The sequence below is a fragment of the Pelophylax lessonae genome, assembly GCF_965119305.1.
Source record: "Pelophylax lessonae genome assembly, chromosome: 2".
Lineage (NCBI taxonomy): Eukaryota > Metazoa > Chordata > Amphibia > Anura > Ranidae > Pelophylax > Pelophylax lessonae.
Window position 1 is genome coordinate 220,858,157 of NC_138769.1, and position 22,656 is coordinate 220,880,812.

Genomic DNA, 22,656 nt, shown 5'->3' on the forward strand with positions numbered 1-22,656 from the left:
GGCTGCGCGGGAGTGATTTTTCCGGCAAGCTCCGGCAAACATAATTGAAGGTCCCCCCGGACCTTCAGAGCGCATGTGCCGCTCGTGCGAGCGGCTGCATGCACTGTAAATATCTCCTAAACCGTGCCGGCTTAGGAGATATTATTTGTACCTACAGGTAAGCCTTATTATAGGCTTACCTGTAGGTAAAAGTGTCAAAAAGCGGGATACTACCGCTTTAATTTACTCTTTGTCTATGCATGGAAGAAATTACCTTTGGTCACAAATAAGACTGGCCTCTTACAGATTACTGCAAGTAGAGATGAGCTTAAGGTTCAGTCTGAGCACAAGTGTGGAACGAACTTTGGTTGTTGAGGCCGTTATCCAAATGCTGGACTTTTTGTTTGTTCAGCAGGAGCCGAACATTATATATAGTAGTGATATTTCTACCACTACTATATACTGTAGGACTGCTTCCCTTCCAACCTCCTAAGCAATTTGTTAAGTTTTGCATATGGCTGTGATTATCAGTGTTTTAAACAGGCACCTATGTCCAAATAATATGCACAAACAAAAAAACATCACCCCACAGTGTGCTTAAATGGGACAACTCCACCCCTCCAGGTCTGACAATGCAGGGGACCAGGTTGGGGTGAACCACACTATATAGGGCGATAGGGGACTGAATGGGACTTTAATGGTGCCGAAAAGGATAAATTAACTAACAAAAATGTAGACGCACATAATATGATGTGCTTCTGGGGTTCCCCCCGACTTTGTCCCCTGCATTGTCTGACCTGGAGGGGTGGAGTTGCCACATTTAAGCACACTGTGGGTTGATGTTTTTTCGTTAGTGCTCCTAAGAAATTTGTTTGACAATCTTTTGCTTATTAGCCTGCAAAATGGCCATTACTGGTTTTTGACATTAGGCTCCAAATGAATTCAATGAGGCTTCAGATTCGGCACCTGAACTTCGGGAAAGTTTGCCAGACCCACTTTAAATCAAACCAAAGTATGTTTGGCTTATCCCTAACCGCAAGTTTCAAATGGTAAATTTTGGAATGAGGATCTAATTTAACTGCAAGTATAAGAAAATGCAACCAGTTAAGCATAGAGAGCAGTCAAATGATTTCTATAAGTGTATTTTGTGTTTGTATCAAGGTTTAATAAATGTTATCTTTCAGTTGCTACTTTCTATTCTATACTTTTGACACTGGGGTTGATTTACTAAAGGCAAATCCACTGTGCACTGAAAGTGCACTTGGAAGTGCAGTCATGTAGACCTGAGGGGTCTACATGACTGTGGGTTTGCCTTTAGTAAATAAACCGCTATGTCAGGAGTGTGTAGTACTCATGCTCCTTGATAGCTGCTGGTCTAATCCCAACACCCTGGTTTTGCTGTGATGCATTTTCCCTTTCTACCTGTCCACCTGCAAGATGATTGATGTAGCCGGGTGGTTGAGACCAAACCTGATTTAAGCTAGCCAAGCCTGCAGTCTCACAGAAGCCAGCTATAGTGCCTGACCACCTAACCACATGTTCTAGTGGTAAGCATGACACATACCTCTTGCTAACAATCAGGCAATATCATTGACTACAGTTCTGACCTAAAAATAGTTTTGTTTCCTGAACTTTTTTAAATAAGTTGATTTCAGGCTTTGTTCATTTGGAGACATCTGTCCTACCCCAATTGTTTGTCTTTGATCTGAAAGTCCAAAGTAAATATATCTGATACAATAGAATGATTTCATTATTTTTTAAGTTGTGTACCCACAATTGTCTATGGAACTCAATCTGAAATTATATTATTAATTCTCTAATTGCTGGTTTGAATGCTGATACAAAAAAAGTGAACAATGTCAGAATAGACTGACTATGGAAAAGATAAGTCCTAAAAGTCTCCCTGCTGAAGTATGACCAGTAAATCAAAAGTTCCCATGTATATACTGATTATCTTTCAGATCAGAGCTGCTCAAACAATAGCTGACATTACAGTTAATATTTCAGAAGTCCACAGTCTAAAAGTATAAAGCTCCACCCATAAACAGGCCACACCCAAGGCCATGACTATGTTGTAGGGATTTAAACTTTTTTTTTAAATCGCTGCTGCACACTGTGTGGTAGAAAAAATAACCATTTGAATTCACTGAAAAATCAGAGGTGGAACTGCAGTCGTATTTATCCTTCAGCTGTACACCCTTTATAGATGGGTACAATTTTTTTGAGTAACAGACTTTTGATTCAACAATATCTTTGTTGTTACATCAGCAAAGTAATGCATATAAATCAGGTCTTTTGTCTCTGACTAAAATATTAAAATATTCAGTGGTCTCCTTGCATGAACTATTGAACTCTGTGAACCTTATTTTTGGTTATTGTGGAGCTATGGAGACCCTAAAAAATATGTGGAAAGGTGCCAAAAGAGCCATTTGCAACATTTTAAAGTATACCTTATAGTCCTGGACATACAGTATATCCCATTTAAATTACAAGTTATTTTATCCAGAAAGGTAGAGACAATTTGGGAGAGAAAATTAGCATATTATGGAATGAATTTGGTTAGTTTGTGGCTGATATTCATTCTAGTATTTTACATATTTCATATTGCTCTAAATAGGATATTATTTTATGATTACACCTGCAACAGAAACTGACAAAAAAAAAACTGAATTGATAAGATAGAGATGCTCTGATATACCAGCGATAATTCAAATTTAGTTTGATAAAATATAAATAACCCTGTAATAGGCATAAGCTATTTAATTGCACTACCAGTACTGGCTTTGTAAAGGCATTTGGTTGAGTAATCCTCAGGACAGTGTTTTATTTAATGCCATCCAATTAATTTTAAATCTGATCCAAGAGTATCAGGATTAGACATTTTCAAATCATTTTATCAAACCTAATTTAGTGCCTAAATTGGGCTTAAAAAACACATGATTCTAAATTCCTAACACACTTAGCAATTGAAAAACACAGGGATTTTGTAGATAAAAATACACAGCCATGTCATGAACATGTAATCTGTACTACAGTACAATAAATGCATGCAACGTGTAGAAGAGACAGTGCTTACAATATAATGGCTATTGTAATTATGACCTAAATGATACAATAAATTAGTGTCACACATGATACAAACCCTGTATTCTATATAACTAGCAGGGTTAAAATGCAGGTACCCTAGGCCCACCAGTGCAACTAGAGGATACTTTGATTTTCCGTAAGAACATCTTAGAACTGCCACTTGCATTCCAGGACAATAAATCTGCAGGTGCTCAAGGTTGTATGTACAGTAACAAAGAGCAGACCTCTCCTTCCACAAATTTTCTCTTCTTCCCTTACAGAGCCTGCAGTGTCAGCAACAACGACCCTGATTTCCTAAAGAATTTACAGTAAGTTTTCAATTTGCAAGGGAATTTCAATTTAGTGCATGTGGTGACAATTAGAGTTGGGTGAGCAGTTTGGGCTGAGCAAAGGTTCGGCCCGAACGTCACCTGTTCGCACATTCCCCCCTTCAGCGAACACCCACATTTTGCGGGGTGCTCGGCAAGATGTTCATCCGCCGAGCAACCCACTGTACAGTGTATTCTAAGCCCTAATTTTGCAAAGCTTTGTCCAATCAGGGCACAGTGAATAGCTGGTTGTTAAGTAGCAGGCCAGGAAACCAGCCGCGGCGTCCTTAACAAAGAATAAATCACCAGCGGTCAACAGGCTTCCTTTGGGTCTGGTATTGGTTTTGAGGGAAACCCCATGCTAAAGTTTAAAAAAAAAATGGCGTGGGATCCCAGCCAAAGGTATGGATTTTGGAGAAAAAACCTCACGCCAAGATTTAAAAAGAAAAAATGGTGTGGGGTTTATTTTGACCTGGTCGTCAGATGGCCCCGCCCTTTACCGATATAAGAACTGTCAAACAACGGAGCAGGTAGTCGGCAGTCAGCCTTCATAAGGGCTGTTAAAGCCCCCTGCCTGCAGACCCCCACAACCACAGCCCAGGGTTGTCAGGAGGAAGCCCTTGTCCCCATCGATATGGGGACAAGGTGCTTTGGTTGGGGGAGAGACTCCCCCGCCCCAAAACACCCCCATGTTGAGGGCATGTGGCCTGGTATGGTTCAGGAAGGAGGGGCTCTCTTGCCCCCCCCCCCGTCCTAAGCTTCCAGGCTGCATGCTTGGATAAGAGTCTGGTATGGATTTTTTTTGGGGGGGTGCACGCATTTTTTATTTTATTTTGGCGTGGGGTTCCCCTTAAAATTCCTACCAAACCCAAAGGGCCTGTTATAGATTGGGGGGGGACCCCCACGTGTTTTTTTTTTACATTTTTGTATTGCCAGCCATTGCCATTTTTATAGCCAATATCTTGCATAACAGCCTTCAAAATGGGGACTTTTGATTTTCCAAGTTCTGGTCCCATAGACTTTAACCAATTCTGGACCGGAAGGTTTTACCCCCTTAATGACCTGGCCATTTTTTTGCGATTCAGCACTGCGTTACTTTGACTGACAATTGCACGGTCGTGCGACGCTGTATCCGGGAAAATGTATGTCCTTTTTTTCCCACAAATAGAGCTTTCTTTTGGTGGTATTTGATCACCTGTGGAATTTTTATTTTTTGCGTTATAATTAGAAACAAAAAAGTGCGACAATTCTGAAAAAAAACTATATTTTTTACTTTCTGCTATAAAACATTTCTGCCAATAAAAAAAAAAAAGATAAAATCAAATTGTTTCATAATTTTAGGCCAATATGTATTCTGCTACATATTCTTGGTAAAAAAAAATCCCAATAAGTGTATCTTGATTGGTTTGCACAAAAGTTATCGCGTCAACAAACTATGGGAAAGATTTATGTAATTTTTATTTATTTATTTTTTTACTAGTAATGCCGATGATCAGAGATTTTTAGTGGGACTGAGGCATTGCGGCAGACATATCAGACACATAACTGACATTTTTGACACTTTTGAGGGGACCAGTGACATTACTACAGTAATCAGTGCTAAAAATATGCACTGTTACTGTACTAATGGATAAAAATAGTATGACTGCCTGTTGCTGAAACCCTGCTATAAGAGAAAGATGGGAACTGCCATTGCTGGTTTCCTTCTCAAATTGCTAGCTGACTAACTTGTAAGAGAGGCTTGAAATTGAGCAGGTCTTGGCACCAAGTTGTAGAGTCCTGTCCTGCCCAGCCTCATCCAACTTCTTCTCTGATAGAGCACCTACTCCCCTGACTTTGTAGCTGACATGTTGGTCACACATCTTTGGGCCAGTGGCCCAGTCACAACATCCCTGGCCAAAGGTCTTAATATTAAAAAAAAAAAAGGAATGTCCACACACAAATACATTTTCAACACTTTACTGCTGCAACTTCACATCTTCACAATACTTACCATGACCTTTCACATTTGACATACTATCAGAATATTTGGTGGGGCACGCCATGTGCAAGGTTAAACATTCTGCAGCAGTGACTTAGTTGACACATATTTTAGTTTAATGACAAGTTCAACTTTTGTTATATAGTACATGCTACACCCATAGTCAGGGTATAACATGTAACATGTTTCAAATGCACCAGACTCGGCACCCCAACCCCCCCCCCCCCCAGGTCCCCCGTTTGGCCAGTGAGCAGGGGATCTTCTCCATGCACTCACTGCCACAATTAAAAAAAAGTTTATTCATACATTCACGCTTTGCAGCTGTCGGCTTGTAGTTCTCAAAGGGTGCTGCTAAATGCTCTAGGTAGTTCATTTAGCTTACTATTAAAGTGTAATTGCCTGCCCTTATCTGAGGTACGGGCAGACAGCTACACACAGTCTGCAGGACCATGGCATTACACCTACAATCAGTAGGTTGTGGGTGTAATGCTTTACAGGCTCCTAACAAAAAAAAAAGAAAAAATAAGGAATGCTTTTTTTTTTACCTGCAAAAAAATGTGCATTTTTTTTTGTAAAGATGTACTTATCCTTTAAGCTATCTACCCTCTCCTACAGTCTCTCCTTGGGAGCACCACAGAGTAGGGACCACTTCCCCTATGTCCACAGCCCTAGGCTTCCATCACCAAGTTACAAAACCCACAGCTGAGGGTCAGGTGGAACAAGGTTCTTTTGTTAGTATATAAGTCTCTTCCCAATGTCCCTTATATAGCTTTGCCAAGCCAGGCATGCTCCCAGATAACAATCTCATTCCCAGGCTTCCATCACAACTCACATACAAGAACTCTGTCTAGGCCCCCCAAAACCTTGTGCAATCCTCTACAGGATCTGCAGAAGAAGGTCAGAGAACACAGGGCAACTACAGTTCTTCCTCCTATAATCTGTACCACCTTATCTGGGAAACCAGCCCTTCAAGGGGCCTTTTGGATCAGCTCTTTGTAGGATTAGAGTTTAGTAGCTCTGGGGTGTCCTGTTCCCATTCTTTGTCTACACTGGGCCCCACCCACAGCTGGCATTTATATGGGCATTAACTTCATCCATTACATCACTAGAGGACGGATTTCTTTAAAAGGGAGCTAACACCTACCTATAACTTATACCTAACTATGCTTTAATGGAAACAGAGCCTTCTAGTGGCAGGCAAGCTAACTGTGCCCTCTAACAAGCTGTTATCCTGACACACTGAATTTAGTACCTCTGAGTCACAGGCATGGGCCAAGTACATAGATAGGTAAAGTTGCACAATAGCCCTACTTGTATGATCTCATGTAAGCTTCAGTCAGTTACTCAAAGAAGTTGATTATACCAGGAGGATCAGCACTACAATTGAGCAGATAACAAAAAGAAGTTTCCAAAGTAGACATCAACAGTGACAGCCTGTCAGGGTGCCAGGAAACCAGACCACACAGCAAGCAATAATAAACGCACAGCAAGAGTGGGAAGCGAGGTGAGGAACAAGCCGGGGTCAATTCCAGAAGTGGGTGGTCATCCAAGCCTGGGTCAAGTCCAGAAGTGGGTAGTCTGATGATGCCAGGTCGTCTGCTGATGCGGGGTCGTCTGCCGATGCAGGGTTGAAAGCCAGGAGAGTCATCAGCCAAGCCAGGTGATGCACGGAGGAACACAAAGAACAGAAGACTGCTAGTAGTGATGCACCTTGGAGCACAAACGCAAGGGTGAGGACTGAAACCCATCAGGTGATTGATATAGTCAGGTGTGCAGCATCATCACTGTGCGACACCCAGGCAGCAAGCAAGTGATGATGCAATCAGAGTTTATAAGAGGCAGCAGTCTGCACATGTCCAAGATGGCTGCCAACAGGAGGGCAAGGTAAGACCTTGACAGTACCCTCCCCTCAAGGGCTCCTCCTCTGCGGAGCAAAAAACTGTTTCTGCGGAAAGCGAGCATGGAAAGCGCGGAGAAGGGCGGGAGTATGAACATCAGTGGAGGGAACCCAGAAGCGCTCCTCAGGACCCTTCCAGTGAACCAGGTATTGAACCTGACCTTGGAACAGATGAGAATCCAAGATGCTGCCAACCTCATACACCTTCAAAAGTGACATGTGAAAGACATTGGAGATACGCATGCCAGGAGGAAGACCAAGGGCATAGGCCACCGGGTTCACGTTACGGAGGATGCGAAAAGGCCCAACAAAACGGGGTGCCAGTTTTGGAGTGGGCACCCTAAGATTAAGATTATGGGTCGACAACCACACCCTCTCTCCTACTTGGTACGAAGTAGCAATTAAACTTTTCTGGTCTGCCTGGAGCTTCTGACGCTGGACGCTGTGCAGAAACCCGTAAAGACTCTTGAATCTGCACCCAAGAGGAACTGAGGGCGAAAATGATCCTCCACAGCCGGGATGTCCTGTGGCGAGAATGACTCGGGCAACAGGTTGGAACCCATAATTGGCAATGAATAGAGACATTTCCCAAGACGAGTTGATGGCAGAGTTCCTGGCAAACTCCGCCCAGGGTAGCAAATCAACCCAATTGTCCTGATGGTCAGAGATATAGCAGCAGAGAAGTTGTTTTAGAGCTTGGTTGGAACGTTCAGCGGCACCATTGGAATGCAGATGGTAGGCCGAGGAGAAGGAGAGCCGAATACACAACTGGTAGCAAAAGGCACGCCAGAACCTAGGGACAAACTGGCATCCACGGTCTGAGAAAATCTCCTTAGGCAACCCGTGTAAACTGAAGTCTTCTCTGGCAAACACAGAGGTAAGCTCCTGAGCGGTAGGCAGCCTCTTAAACATAACACAGTGGCACATTTCGGAGAACCAGTCGACAACTGTGAGGATAACTGTGTAACCACAAGACGTGGGAAGTTCCACCATAAAACCCATGGCCAGGTGAGACCAGGGACAATCCCCATTGGGAATGGGATGCAGTAGGCCCAAGGGAAGGTGCCAAGGAGATTTGTTCTGGGCACAGAAAAAACAAGCAGCTACATACGCAGCAACATCGGTGCAGAGAGATGGCCACCAGAACTGACGGGAAATAGCCCAGGACATCTGGTTCTTACCAGGATGACTGGCAATTTTGGAATTGTGGTACATGCGCAACAGTCTAATGTGCAGCCCCTCAGGTACAAAACATTTGCTAGCAGGTCTCTCTGTGGGAGCATCAGATTGGGCAGCCAAGATCTGTTCCCGAAGAGGAGAAGTTAAGTTGGTGCGGATGGCAGCCAGGATATCATCTGAAGGTATGACCGGTGTTGGCATGGTGTCCTCCCTGGAAAACTCAGAATACTGGTGAGACAAGGCATCAGCCTTAACATTCTTGGAGCCAGGCAAATAGGAGACCACGTAGTTAAAACGGGACAAGAATAAGGCCCATCTGGCCTAAAAGGGTGTGAGCCTCTTGACCTCCGAGAGATACGTCAAATTCTTATGATCTGAGAGAATGAGAACTGGAACCACAGAACCTTTGAGCAAGTGTCTCCACTCTTTGAGAGCCAAGATAATGGCCAAGAGCTCTCTGTCTCCAATATAGGAATTGCATTCAGCTGGAGACAGCTTCTTGGAGGAGAACCCACAAGGAAGTAAGGGTCCATCAGGTGTCCGACCCTGGGACAGGAGAGCGCCTCCTCCCGCCTCAGATGCATCCACCTCTAGAACAAAGAGCAAACCTGGATTGGGATGAGACAGAATAGGAACCGAAGCCAAAGCAGACTTGAGGGCCTGGAAAGCTTGGATGGCAGCAGGTGTCCAATTGTGGAAAATGACCAAGATAGGTTTGGCCAAAGAGGAAAATTTCCTGATTAATTTCCAATAGTAGTTGGCAAATCCAAGGAAACGCTGAATGGAACGGAGACCACTGGGGCGAGGCCATTGTAGAACAGCTGAAACCTTCTGAGGGTCCATGGAGAACCCTTCAGCGGAAAAAATGATGTAGCCCAAGAAGGAAACCTGAGACAGGTGGAATTCACATTTCTCAAGCTTACAGAAAAGCCTATTCTCACATAACCGTTGCAACACCCAACTGACATCCAGGTAGTGTGATTCAATGGAGTCCAAGTAAATCAAGATGTCGTCCAAATAGACTACCACCACGCATTGCTGCAACATATCATTAAATACATAATTGATGAACTCCTGGAAGACAGCGAGCGCATTGCACAAAGTCAAAGGTCATAACCAGAGATTCTTAATGACCTGTTCTGGTATTAAACGCGGTCTTCCACTCGTCACCCTTCTTTATCCTTATGAGGTTATACTCAGCCCTTAGGTCAAGCTTGAGGCGGTCGAAAAATTCAGAGATCAATGGAATCCGGTATGCATTCTTGACCGCGATGCAACTGAAGCCCCTATAATCAATGCAAGTTCTCAACTCACCCCCCTTTTCCTTTACAAAGAAAAAAACCAGCACCTGCTGAGAAGTGGACTTGCAAATGTGCCCCTGGGCAAGCGCATCCTCAACGAACTCCGCCATGGCCCTAGTGGCAGGGATAAAATCTGCCACTGGGGGGAATGGCACCAGGTTGCACGTCTATAGCACAATCGTACAGACGATGAGGAGGAAGAGTACCACAGTGATTAGCAGTTTATCTTTACAGGGAACTGGGGACGAGGAAATTCCACCTAAGATCTGCCCCCGACAGGACCTTAAGTGTGAGCGTTTCCTGGACAGGTCGGACAAGATTTCAGGAAATGCCCACCAAGACCGCAATACAGGCATCAGCCTTCCCTCCTCCTAAAGGCCCGCTCAGTAAATCCCAGCTGCATGGGTTCACAGCCAGATGCACCAGCCCCAGAATGTGAGGGAGGTATGGGTGGGAAAGAAAACGCAGGAGCCAATCTGGCGCTGCAGGCACTCCTTAAATGATGATCTCTCCCTAAAGCCTGGTATTGATCAAAATCAGGAAGGAAATGAGAGCCTTGAGCTCGCTAGGGAGATCTTTGGCCACAATCTCATCCTTCGATGTATTGGAGAGACTATGAGAGAAGACAGCCCCCAGAGCCTCATTATTTCAACCCACCTCTGCTGCCAGGGTATGAAATTAAATGCCATACTTGGCAACAGTTCGTATACCCTGCTGAATGGACAGGAGCTGCTTTGCAGCAGAGGCAGAGCGAGCAGACACATTGAATACCCTAAGAAAGGAGGCAATAAAAGTCAGGTAATCGAGTACTAGGGATAGACCGATATGTTTTATTCAGGGCCGATATGGATACACGATATTTAAGCCATTGCACATTGGTATCGGCCGATATGGGCCGATATTTTGTACATTTAAAGTTTTGAAAAATAAAGACAATTTTACACAAATCTGGTACTGAACACTTTATTGGCTGGCTTGCTGGCACCCTGTGGTGGGTGGCTGGCTGGCACCCTGTGGTGGCTGGCTGGTTGGAACCCTGTGGTAGCTGGCTGGCTGACACCCTGTGGTGGGTGGCTGGCTGGTACCCTGTGGTCGGTGGGTGGCTGGCTGTCTGGCTGGCACTCTGTGGTGGGTGGCTGGCTGGCTGGAACCCTGTGGTGGGTGGCTGGCTTGCTGGCACCCTGTGGTGGGAGGCTGGCACCCTGTGGTTGGTGTCTGGCTGGCTGGCTGGCACCCTGTGGTAGGTGGGTGGCTGGCACAGGGGCTGTGGGTGACTGGCTGGTACAAGACCTGTGGGCAGCTGGTTGGTATAGTGCCTGTGGTTAGCTGGTACAGGGCCTGTGGGTGGCTGGCTGTCTGGCACCCTGTCTGTGGGTAGCTGGCTGTCTGGCACCCTGTGGTGGGTGGGTGGCTGGCTGTCTGGCACCCTGTGGTGGATGGCTAGCTGTCCGGCAACCTGTGGTGAGTTGCTGGCTTTCTGGTACCATGTGGTGGGTGGCTGGCTGGCACAGGGGCTGTGGGTGGCTAGCTGGTACAGGGCCTGTAAGTGGCTGGCTGGCTGGTACAGGGCCTGTGGGTGGCTGGTACAGGGACTGTGGGTGGCTGGTACAGGGCCTGTGGGTGGCTGGCTAGTACAGGGCCTGTGGGTGGCTGGCTGGTACAGGGTCTGTGGGTGGCTGGCTGGCTGGCTGGTACAGGGCCTGTGGGTGGCTGGTACAGGGCCTGTGGGTGGGTGGCTGGCTGGTACAGGGCATGTGGGTGCCTGGCTCACTGGTACAGTGCCTGTGGCTGGCTGGTACAGGGCCTGTGGATGTGGGTTGCTGGCTGGCACCGGGCTTCTGTGGGTGGGTGTATAGCTGTGATACACTCCCGCAAGACTAGTCCCGACTCCAGACGAGGCTGTCCAAGGTGAGGGAGGTGGCCTAAGAAGGCAGAATGATGTCACAAAAATATTGGCATGATGCGAAAAAGCAAAGTACATTATATTCATAGGAAAGAGCTCTTATTAAAATCTTTTTTATTGTCAACACAACATAAAGCAAGCCAATGCATTTTGGGGTCAGATGCAATCCCTTCCTCGAGGATCTAATCTAGATAACTGTAGAACTATTATATACGCATTACATTTATACATTTACACTTTGTTCTGCTCTTTCTCTTGATTATAGCCCAAGGAAAGGATTTCATCCAACCTCAAAAGCATTGGAATGTTTTTTTTTTTTCAAAATATTTTTATTAAATTTTTCAAAACATTATAAAACAAGTAGCGTGCAAGCTACCACATTCGTACCAACAACAGGGGTACTTACATCAATGCAGACAAGGTGAAGAAGTTATAGAAACACTAACAAACGTAATAACTATTACAGTAATAGAATCAAGTGTAAGTCAGTAGTAATAAAAGGACACATTCAGGCATTGTCGAGGTGAACTAGGCAGGGACCGCTCAAAATAGCAACCATAGTCGGTAGCAACTAGGTAATGCATAAACAACAATTAGGATTCCGCGCCTTTCTGAACACCATATCAATATCAATATTGGACATTTGACATAATCATCATGACCACACCATGAAGGTCATACCACCGGGCCACTCGGAGAGATCTCCATTATACCAGATAGATCTTAGCTCCCCCCACCTGGGCACCCCTATTGGGAACCAAACTGTGCCCAGGCGTGGAGAGCGTGTCTGGGTAGCCGCTCCCCTCCCCGCAGAGTATGATAAGGAACATGTCAAGGTAGGTATTCATAACAGATCTGAGCTTAATGTCAAATGCTCCATCCAGTCACACCATGGTTTCCACTGGGCTTCTACAGTGGCCCTAGCTCGGTTCTTGAGGGAAAGTGATCTTTCAAATGTGAAATGGGTATTGATAAGATCAATGACTTCTTTAATAGTCGGTGGATTGGCTTGTTTCCAAGCGCGTGTCACAGTGAGCCTGGCTGCTAACAGTATGTGGGTCGCAACATGTCTACAGAGAGTAGGAATCTGCTCAATCTCAAGATTAAGTAAGGCTAGACCGGGTTTGATTGCGGTTGGACAGTGTAAGACTTCCGCCAATAACTTGAAAACCTGGGCCCAATATCGGGTAAGTTTTGGACAGCGCCACAGGACATGGAAAAGCGTACCATCTTGCCCACACATACGACAGCATTTACCGTCGTTCTGGGGATCAAACTTGCAAATTCTGGAAGGCGTGAGGTACCATCTGAGGGAAAATTTTATGTGTAACTCCCAAAGTTTGACACAACTAGTGGCTGCATAGATGGAACGAATAGCTCTGCTCCATTGTGTGACAGAAAATTCTTGACCAATATCCCTTTCCCATTGAGTGTGGGGAACAGACTTGGTGAAGAACGTCTTACATTGGAAAAGATTATAAAAGACCGTAATGCATTTCTGACCAGAGTATCCTGAGTCTACCAAGAACCGCCAAGCCTGGGTAGGAATAGTCGCGGGCCCTAACTGGGCAGAATTGAGGAAATGTGACACCCGAAGATATGTGAATACTGCGGATCCAGGAAGGTCGAATTTCGCTTGGAGGGTGCTAAATGGAATCAGGTTGGGGCCGTCGTATAGTTTCCCGAGATGGGTAATGCCTTTAATTTGCCAAACGGAAAGGTCAACGTGAGGAATAAGCGAGTGTAATGCTGACAATGGGATATGGAGTGGGGAAGTTGTAGAGGTTGAGGCATCTTGTGCCACAAGGATTCTCCACGCCCTAGCTGCTGCAGTCATGAATGGAGGAAGAAAGGAAGGCAACTTGGGGCTTAGGGTAGTCGCCAACAACCAGACAGACAATTTCTGCCTGGTGCAATATGTAGCCTCCATTGCGCACCACAGTGTAGTAGGCGCGTCCCTAAACCAATCGCGCAGTGGAGACAAAACTGATGCCAGGTAATAGTCAGAGATGTCCACGTATCCCGCTCCACCCGCCAGACGATGTTTAATCAGTTTAACGTGAGCACACCTGGGTTTTTTGTTTTGCCATATATATTTGGACAGTAGGGACTGAAGAGATCTAAGATAAGTCTTTGGGAGGGGGATCGGAAGGGTACGAAAGAGGTACAGTAATTGGGGAAAATACATCATTTTAAACGCTGCTAAACGCCCCAACCAGGAGAATTCAAAGGAAGCTACATGCTTGAGGTTGTCCTGCAATTTAGTGCGAGCAGAAAGGAAATTGTGGTGAAATAGCTGTTTCGTAGATGCAGTTAATTGTACGCCCAGATAGGATATGCTTTGGTCTGCCCACGCATACGGGAATTGGTGTTGCAACAAGTTACGCATGGTGGCATTAATGCCAATACCCAATATGTTGGACTTGGACTCATTTACTTTATAAAAGGAGACCTTTCCAAACCACTGAAGAATCCTTTGAATTTCCGGGAGGGACGTAGTTGGTTCTGATATCATAAGTATCACATCATCCGCGAAGAGACTAATTTTATGGTGTTGATCACCCATAAGTAAACCAGAGATTTTGGGATTGGATCAGATATGAGTGGCTAAAGTTTCCATAATCATGTTAAAAATCAGGGGGGAGAGTGGACATCCCTGCCTAGTGCCATTGGTGATAGTAAACGGAGTAGAAATAGCTTCCGTTGTACGGACTACTGCAGAGGGCGTGGAGTATAAGGCCATAATGGCGTCGTGAATAAATCCACGAAATCCGAATTTTTGAAGGACGGCTGATAGAAACCCCCAGTGGACCCTATCGAACGCCTTCTCCGCGTCCAGTGATAGGAGCAGAGAAGGCGTCCCATTGAGGCCCACATGATGGATAATATTAACCACACGCCTAGTAGCGTCTGACGCTTGACGACCTTTAGTGAATCCCGATTGATCCTTATGTATAATTTGGGGAAGTAGGTCCACCAATCTGGCGGCTATAACTTTGGCGTATATCTTCACATCTATGTTTAACAGGGATATGGGCCTAAAATTTTGAGGTTGATCAGGTTCCTTCCCAGGCTTAGGCAGGGTCACAATTAATGCACTTAACATTTCCTTCGGAAAGGATGAGGAGGAGGCAGCAGAATTAAATACATTTCGAAGAAGGGGGGTCAAGGTGTCACTAAATTTCTTATAGTATTCCGAAGAATACCCGTCTGGTCCAGGTGATTTCAAGTTGGGAAGCGAAGCTATAGCAGTCTTGATTTCCAAGTCAGAGAAGGGTCTGTTTAAAGAGTTTATATCTTGGGGCAAAAGGGAAGGGAGTTCAATTTGTGCGAGAAAGTCGTCAATGTCCGCAGGGGTCGGTTGGAAGGTCGAGGGATCCGACCTAAGATTATAGAGGGATTCATAGTAAGAACTAAAGGCATTGGCTATAAGTGTAGGTTTGAGCAATTTCTCTTTTGTCTTGGGATGAATCATGCTAGGGATTTTGGATTTGATCCGTTGACCCTTAATTCGAAGGGCCATAGCTTTGGTGGCTTTGTCACTGGTGGCGTATGTGTTGGCTTTCCATTTCTTGAGGGAGAAACTGTACTTCTCCAGCAAGAAAGACCGAAGTTCCTGTCTAGTCGCAAAGATTTGAGCCTGAAGGACTGGGGAAGGGTCTGTCTAGTTTTGTGCATCCAGGGACGCTAGTTTGTTGGTAAGGGTATCTAAATGCTGCGTTCTCCTTTTCCGTTCTCTAGCACACAATTGTAAAAACAAACCGCGTAATACAGCTTTATGAGCATTCCACACTACCACCGGGTCGGTATCAGGCAAGGTATTTTCATTAATAAAGTAATCCAGTTGATTCTGAATCTCCGCTACGTAGTCCGGATTGGTTATAAGATAGCTAGGAAGTTTCCACACAAACGTGGACATCTTAGGAGCACCCAAGGCAATCGATATGCTTAAGGGGGAATGATCCGACCAGGTGGCAGTGTGCAGCTCGATAGAAGAGACATGATCCAAAAGATGCTTGTCAGTAATGCACAGGTCAATACGCGAGTAGGTGCCGTGACGAGGGGAAAGGTAAGAATAGTCCCTCTCCCCCGCATGACAGCACCTCCACGCGTCATACAAATCAGATTCCCACAAAAACTTGGACAGGGAAGTGTTGTGCTTTTTAGGAGAGGCAGATGAATCCATAGCACTGTCAGGAGCCAGATTGAAGTCACCGCATAGCAGTAAATGTCCCCATTGGAGGGATTTAGCTTTGTCCACAATCGGTCGGATAAAGGTCATCTGGTGCACATTAGGCGCATAGAGATTAACCAAAGTGAAATTGCGATTGTCTATAATACACTGGAGAATGATGTAACGACCTTTCGGGTCTATGATAGAGTCATGAAGGTGGTATGACAGGGACTGGTGGATGGCTATTAGAACCCCTTTGCGCTTTTTCTTGCTTGACGCCAGATATATGTGGGGGAAATTGAGTATGGGAACATTTGGGAGTTGCGGATTGGGAGAAATGAGTTTCCTGCACACATATTATGTCACTCTGAAAGGAGAGAGCGGATCTCCACAACGAGGACCGTTTTACAGGGTGGTTAAGGCCCCTGGCATTCAGGGAGAGAACATTGAGAGACATGGTTGGTAAAAGTGTGTAGTTGAAGACAGTGATGTGTCCAAGAAGGTGAAGACCGTACCTGAAGTCTCGATGGCAGGCAGCTTATAGTGAGTCTTGCGTCACTGGTGAGGACTCCAGGTACCTGGGGGTGTCCAAAAAGGCAGACGGATTCAGTCGCTGTCACTAGTTCCGAGAGTTACTGCCGCTGGTGAATGAGGGCACTAAAGGTGGGGTACACAAAAAATAGAAGCAAACAACAAAAAAAAGCAATGAGTATGCAATACTTCTCTGATGAGCAACCAAATGAGGCTGCTTGAACTATGCTCGGTAAGTGGGTTGAGTGGCCGATGTGGACTGATGATCAGTAGGGGTATCCTACGGAGAGGCCTACTGATAAAGAAACAGGGGACATCCACCAGGGTGGATTAACTGGTTACAGGAACAGAATAAAGAACGAGCTGTAGCCCGGCCGGGCTAGTAGACGAGAAAGCAGGGAAGCACAGCTTGTCATGGTCGATGATTTTGGCGTCCTTGTCCTTGTTGAGGTCTCGAGCGGGATGAGGAAGAATGTTGAGAGCCATCATGGAAGTTCCTCGGGGGATCCGGGATGATACCCCAAGAGTGAAGGAGCCGCATTCCTCCTTTTATGGTGGATATGGTGTGCGGGATCCCATTATGAGTAACAAGCAAAGTCGCCGGGTGGCGCCACTTATACAGAATTTTATGATTGAAAAGGGCTTTTGTGAGGGTTTTTAGTTGCCTCCTTTGTTGTAGGGTATGCTGAGACAAGTCAGCGTAGAGCTGCACTGCTGCATAAGGATCAGGTAGTGTTCCCAGCTGCCTGGATACCTTGAGGATTTTTTCTTTGGCGGGATAGAAGTGCATGCGCAAAAGCACATCTCTTGGCACAGAATCTTCCAGGTGGCGGGGCTTAGGGATTCTGTGAATTCTGTCAATAGTCAGTTCGATAGGAGCCAATTCTGGGACCAAAGTAGAGAAAAGAGTGGATGCATGCTGGAGAAGATCGTTCGGCTGCACTGATTCAGGAATGCCGCGCAGCTTGATGTTATTGCGGCGCGAACGATCCTCCAAATCCGCTATTTTGGATTTAATCCATTCTGTGTCCTCCCTTTGCTCCTGATAAGCGTCCACAAGGTCATTAACCGTTTCAGCACATTCCTGCATACCATGCTCCATATGTGACACCCTGCTGCCCATATGTCTCATTTCATAAGTAAATCTGTCCATTATGGTGGTGAGATTAGCCATAAGGGAGGATTGGAAAGTCATTAACATGTTTTTCATTGTGGTGTCCAGGACAGGCTGGCCAGTAGTGGGAAACGCAGCAATAGAGGATTGAAGTGCTGTCATAGAGTGCATAGAGGCAAAAGATGTACTCACATCAATCCCGGGAGGATTAGCAGGGTCCATGCGCATCCTCGACTTCGCTGGGCTACCCGATATCGGTGTTGCAGGAGAGGAGTCTGGCATAGGAGGCAGCGAGGGGGAGTCCTCAGGAGATGACGCTGGGACCGCATCAGGGAGATCCGTGTAGGCCGCAGGACTCCCGCCGTCATGTCGCGCTGCGGCGCCATCTTGGATCCTCTCAGGGAAAGGCGGCTGTGGAAAGAAGAAGGCCGTGAGCTTTTTCGGGCCCCGCTCATCCTTCCTCTTACGGCTGGTCATCTTCCCGATGTATTCAGCAAAGTGTTCCTGTAAGTGTTGAGAGTCAGAGGTCGCTGTGCCTCGGATATGCTGGGGTAAGAGAGCTCTCAGCTCAAGCGTCCATGCAGCACGCGCGCAAGCCACGCCCCCCAAAAGCATTGGAATGTTTAATGACATCAATAAAATATTTTTTTATAAAACCTCTTGCCTGAAAAATTCATGAAATTTGGTGCACCCACACCTCCGCACACAGGCCTATATTTCACCCCTGACAAGTTTACTTAATCTCTAGTTGGGATGAGATAGGCTAAATTAAAACTTGTTACATTTACATAGCGCTTAATACAGCATATCATACCATGTATGCAGTTGTGTGTTATTTTGAAGTAAATTGTTTATTTAACATGTATGTCAGGGCACAATGAAATAACAAAATTGAGTGCTTATCTGCCTTATATGCACGTTTCCTCATGTTTTATCTTTTTATAAACCCTACAAGTACAGAAAAATACCTGTTGTTCTGCCAGAAATGCCAACAGCTCCTAACCTGTTGTAGGCTGACAACAAACAACCTTTTATAGACTGAAATCAAAAGGTATAGTGACAGACCTCCCAGTTGTCTTTTGCTAAACAGCAGTATTCTCCTCATCTCTACAACATAGTATGGAGGTCATTGTTCTCTAAGATAAGGATTTGGAGGCTGTTTGACTGTCTTAACACATGACAACTCTGAATGTTTGACAAGATGAGCAGGTTTTTAAAATGCTTTCCATTGTATATTTAAAAGACAAAAAATTGTAAAAAGAATGTAATTGCTCTGGTTTACTTGCACTTTAATTCAAGTTTTGCATATTACACTGGCTTTCTGACTGGTCTCGTTTCAAAATGATATAAACATAATTGCATTTGTTCAACATGTCAACCATACTGGGAAAAAGAAAATAATCTTGCTTTTTGGCTGAAGGAATAATAAATATTATCCTGCTGGATACACTATGGATTGGTTTGAGGGGTTTAAGGCCAAGCATTGTAACCTTGTAGGTGTGATTGTAGGAATGCCAGATACATGAGTTTCCAAGTAGTCTTCAATGATTGTGAGAAAAAAGAGCAGATGGATCCCATGAGTACCATGAGCTTAACACATCCTTGCTCAGAATACTCTTATGACCTTAAACATGCATTTTAGCACTACAGAAGGAAATCAGCATACTATAAAATAGAGCTATAATAATAGCACTCTATAGCATTTTTTAGAATGGAAACAATAATTTTTGGTGGTTTCAGGTCTCAGGTCTCAGGATATCATTCAGGCCAGCAGTGTCCACAATGGCGGTCTTTTCCCAAACATATCAATCAAATATATCAGTTAATTATAAAAAACAAAACAAAACAGTTGTTAAATAAATTCTACCTGTACTTGGTAATCTCATCATTCTCATGTCATGGAAAGTAAATAGAATAGCACTGATTTATTAAAACAACACTGCAAAGACAACGTTTAGTTTTACTGTTTGTGTTTATAGCACTTACCCCCACACAAGCTCCTGGATATGATAGGCTCTCTGTTCTGCAACGACTTTTTAAGCTGCTCGCACCCCGCTAATAAACCTGTGTAACTTAAAGGTTAGTATGCTACCACTCTATAATCATGCATATAAAATAGGCCACAAGCAACTTGATGGTAGACTAAAAGGATGTATCATGGCAATGCAGTTAAATACTGCAATAACCAATAAACAGTCAATTGAACAGGCCTAAAGATGTTGTACCAAGTAATGGGCACAATGACCCATAAGAGCAATCAACTGAACTGTAATGATGCTAAACCAAATTATAACAGATGCAAACAGGGTTAAGAGTAGGGTTGAGCGGACACCTAGATGTCCGTGTTCGACGGGTTCGGCCGAACTTTAAAAAAAAGTCCGGGTCCGTGTCCCGGACTTTTACCGAACTTTTCCCGGACACCGAACCCCATTGAAGTCAATGGGGACCCGAACTTTAAGGCACTAAAATGGCTCTAAAACACCAAAGGAAAGGGCTAGAGTGCTGCAAATGGCAGCAAAACGTAATTAAGAGCATGGCAAGTGCTCTGCAAACAAATGTGGATAGGGAAATAACTTAAAACAACAAAAAAAAACAGAAAAATAAAACAATGTTCTTCTTCATCTCTGAAGGACGAGGCCCATATGGAGTAGGAGGGAGGTTGAGGTGGTGGTGGATATGGCGGTGACATAGGCGTGCGCACAGGGTGTGCTGGGTGTGCCTGGGCACACCCTAATCACCTAGGGCACATAGCATTGCCAGTGAGGAGATGGGAAAGATCTCCCTGGGACCTGCTCTGCTCTATTTCTCCTTGCCTACAGGTACATGGCCCCGATACATTACTCTCCCTGCTGGCAAACACATGCATGTGTATTTCAACTTTGGGGTGCACACCTTAATGCAATAGGCTGCGCACACCTATGGGCGGTGTAGGTGGAAGCGGCGGTGGAGGAGGACCAGGGCCGGATTAACAGCATCATGGGCTTGGTGCTGAGGATTTTGAAGGGCCTTAAGGGCCGTGCCTTGCCATGCACCCAGAGGAGGAAGGGTGCAGCCATGCATGCCTAATTCAACATGGGATGCTGTCTCTGAAGCCCATAAACACATCCATGCATCGCCAACTGTCCCTCCTTGTCCGGCCTTCACGCTGTGTGGGGAGGTTCTGAGGGTGCTGCCTGGGGAAGCGAGCATAGAAGCCAGACTTCTGTGTTTACAAGTGACAGAAGAGCGGTAACAGTGAATATGGCCAACCCGGGGCCTATATAAAAGGTAGGGGCCTGGAGCTGCAGCTCCAATAGCCCCTACATTAATCTGGCCCTGAGGAGGAGGACGAGGTAGCCAACACTGCTTCTTTTCAAAAATTTTAAATGAGGGTACACCCCAAAAGAGTGAGAAAGAGCAAAAATGGAACAATGGGTGGGTAAGGTCGGTATCCATTGCTATTCTGCATAAGGTACGGAAAAGTCCCGTGGGATCCATGCCTGGTTCATTTTAATGAACGTGAGCTTGTCCACATTGTCTCTGGACAGGCGGCTGCGCTTGTCTGTTATAACGCCCCCAGCCGTGCTAAATACCCGTTCAGATAATACACTGGCTGCAGGGCACGCCAGCACCTCCAAGGCGTAAAGGGCAAGCTCAGGCCATGTGCCCAATTTGGAGACCCAGAAGTTGAAGGGGGCAGACCCGTCATTCACTACATGTAGGCGTGTGCACACATACTGCTCCACCATGTTGGTAAAATGCTGCCTCCTGCTAAGACGTTCCATCTGAGCTGCTGGTGCTGCTGTTTGTTGTGGCGTGCTGACAAAGCTTTTCCACATTTTGGCCATGCTAACCCTGCCTTCTGAGGTGCTGGCGGTGCCCTGGTTGCGTTGGCGACCTCCTCCTCCTCCTCCTCTGCCTTGTGCTTCCACTGTGGCCCCGCTGTCAGATGGGAATGCCAGCAGCATGGCGTCTACCAGCGTGCGCTTGTACTCGCGCATCTTGCGATCGCGCTCCAGTGAGTGAATTAAGGACGGTACGTTGTCCTTGTAACGGGGATCCAGCAGCGTGGCCACCCAGTAATCAGCACAAGTTAGAATGTGGGCAACTCGGCGGTCGTTGTGGAGACACTGCAGCATGTAATCGCTCATGTGTGCCAGGCTGCCCAGAGGCAACGAAAGGCTGTCCTCTGTGGGAGGTGTATCGTCCGTGTCCTCTGTATCCCCCCAGCCACGCACCAGTGATGGCCATGAGCTGGCCTGGGTGCCACCCTGCTGTGAACATGGTTCCATCTCCTCCTCCAGCTCCTCCTCCTCCTCATCCTCCTCATCCTCCAGAACTGTGCCCCTGCTGGACAATTGCGTCCCTGGCGTTTGCGTGTGCAGGAACCCACCCTCGGAGCCCCTTGCGAATGACTGCCCTGAAAGCCTTGGAAATGTTACCTCTTCATCCTCCTCCTCCTCCTCATCCTGTGCCACATCCTCTTCCATCATCGCCCGAATTGTTTTTTCAAGGAGGCATAGAAGTGGGATAGTTAAGCTGAGAACGGCGTCATTGCCACTGGCCATGTTGGTGGAGTACTCAAAACAGCGCAACAAGGCACACAGGTCTCGCATGGAGGCCCAGTTATTGGTGGTGAAGTGGTGCTGTTCCGCAGAGCGACTCACGCGTGCGTGCTGCAGCTGAAACTCCACTATGGCCTGCTGCTGCTCGCACAGTCTTTCCAGCATGTGCAAGGTGGAGTTCCACCTTGTGGGCACGTCACATATGAGGCGGTGAGCGGGAAGGCCGAAGTTACGCTGCAGCGCTGCCAGGCGAGCAGCAGCAGGGTGAGAACGCCGAAAGTGCGCACAAACGGCCCGCACTTTCTGCAGCAGCTCTGACATATCGGGGTAGTTTTTAAGGAACCTCTGCACCACCAAATTCAGCACATGCGCCAGGCAAGGGATGTGCGTCAAACCGGCTAGGCCCAGAGCTGCTATGAGATTTCGCCCGTTATCGCACACCACCAGGCCGGGCTTGAGGCTCGCTGGCAGCAACCACTCATTTGTCTGCTGTTCCATGCTCCTCCACAACTCCTGCGCGGTGTGTGGTTTGTCCCCCAAACAGGCAAGTTGTAAAACTGCCTGCTGTCGTTTACCCCTGGCCGTGCTGAAGTTGGTGGTGAAGGTGTTACGCTGTCCGGATGAGGAGGCGGTAGAGGATGAGGAAGCGGAGTAGGAG

At 46.2% G+C, this 22,656-nt stretch overlaps 1 protein-coding gene across 1 annotated transcript; it reads right to left on the reverse strand.

Moving 5' to 3' along the window:
• Positions 1–16,752: 16,752 nt before the first annotated feature.
• Positions 16,753–17,931, reverse strand: LOC309548032 (uncharacterized protein; the record flags this gene model as incomplete). The annotated part of the gene is made up of 1 exon (XM_082248006.1): positions 16,753–17,931. The coding sequence occupies one exon, from the start codon at positions 17,929–17,931 to the stop codon at positions 16,753–16,755; it is 1,179 nt and encodes a 392-aa protein (XP_082104132.1).
• Positions 17,932–22,656: the final 4,725 nt, after the last annotated feature.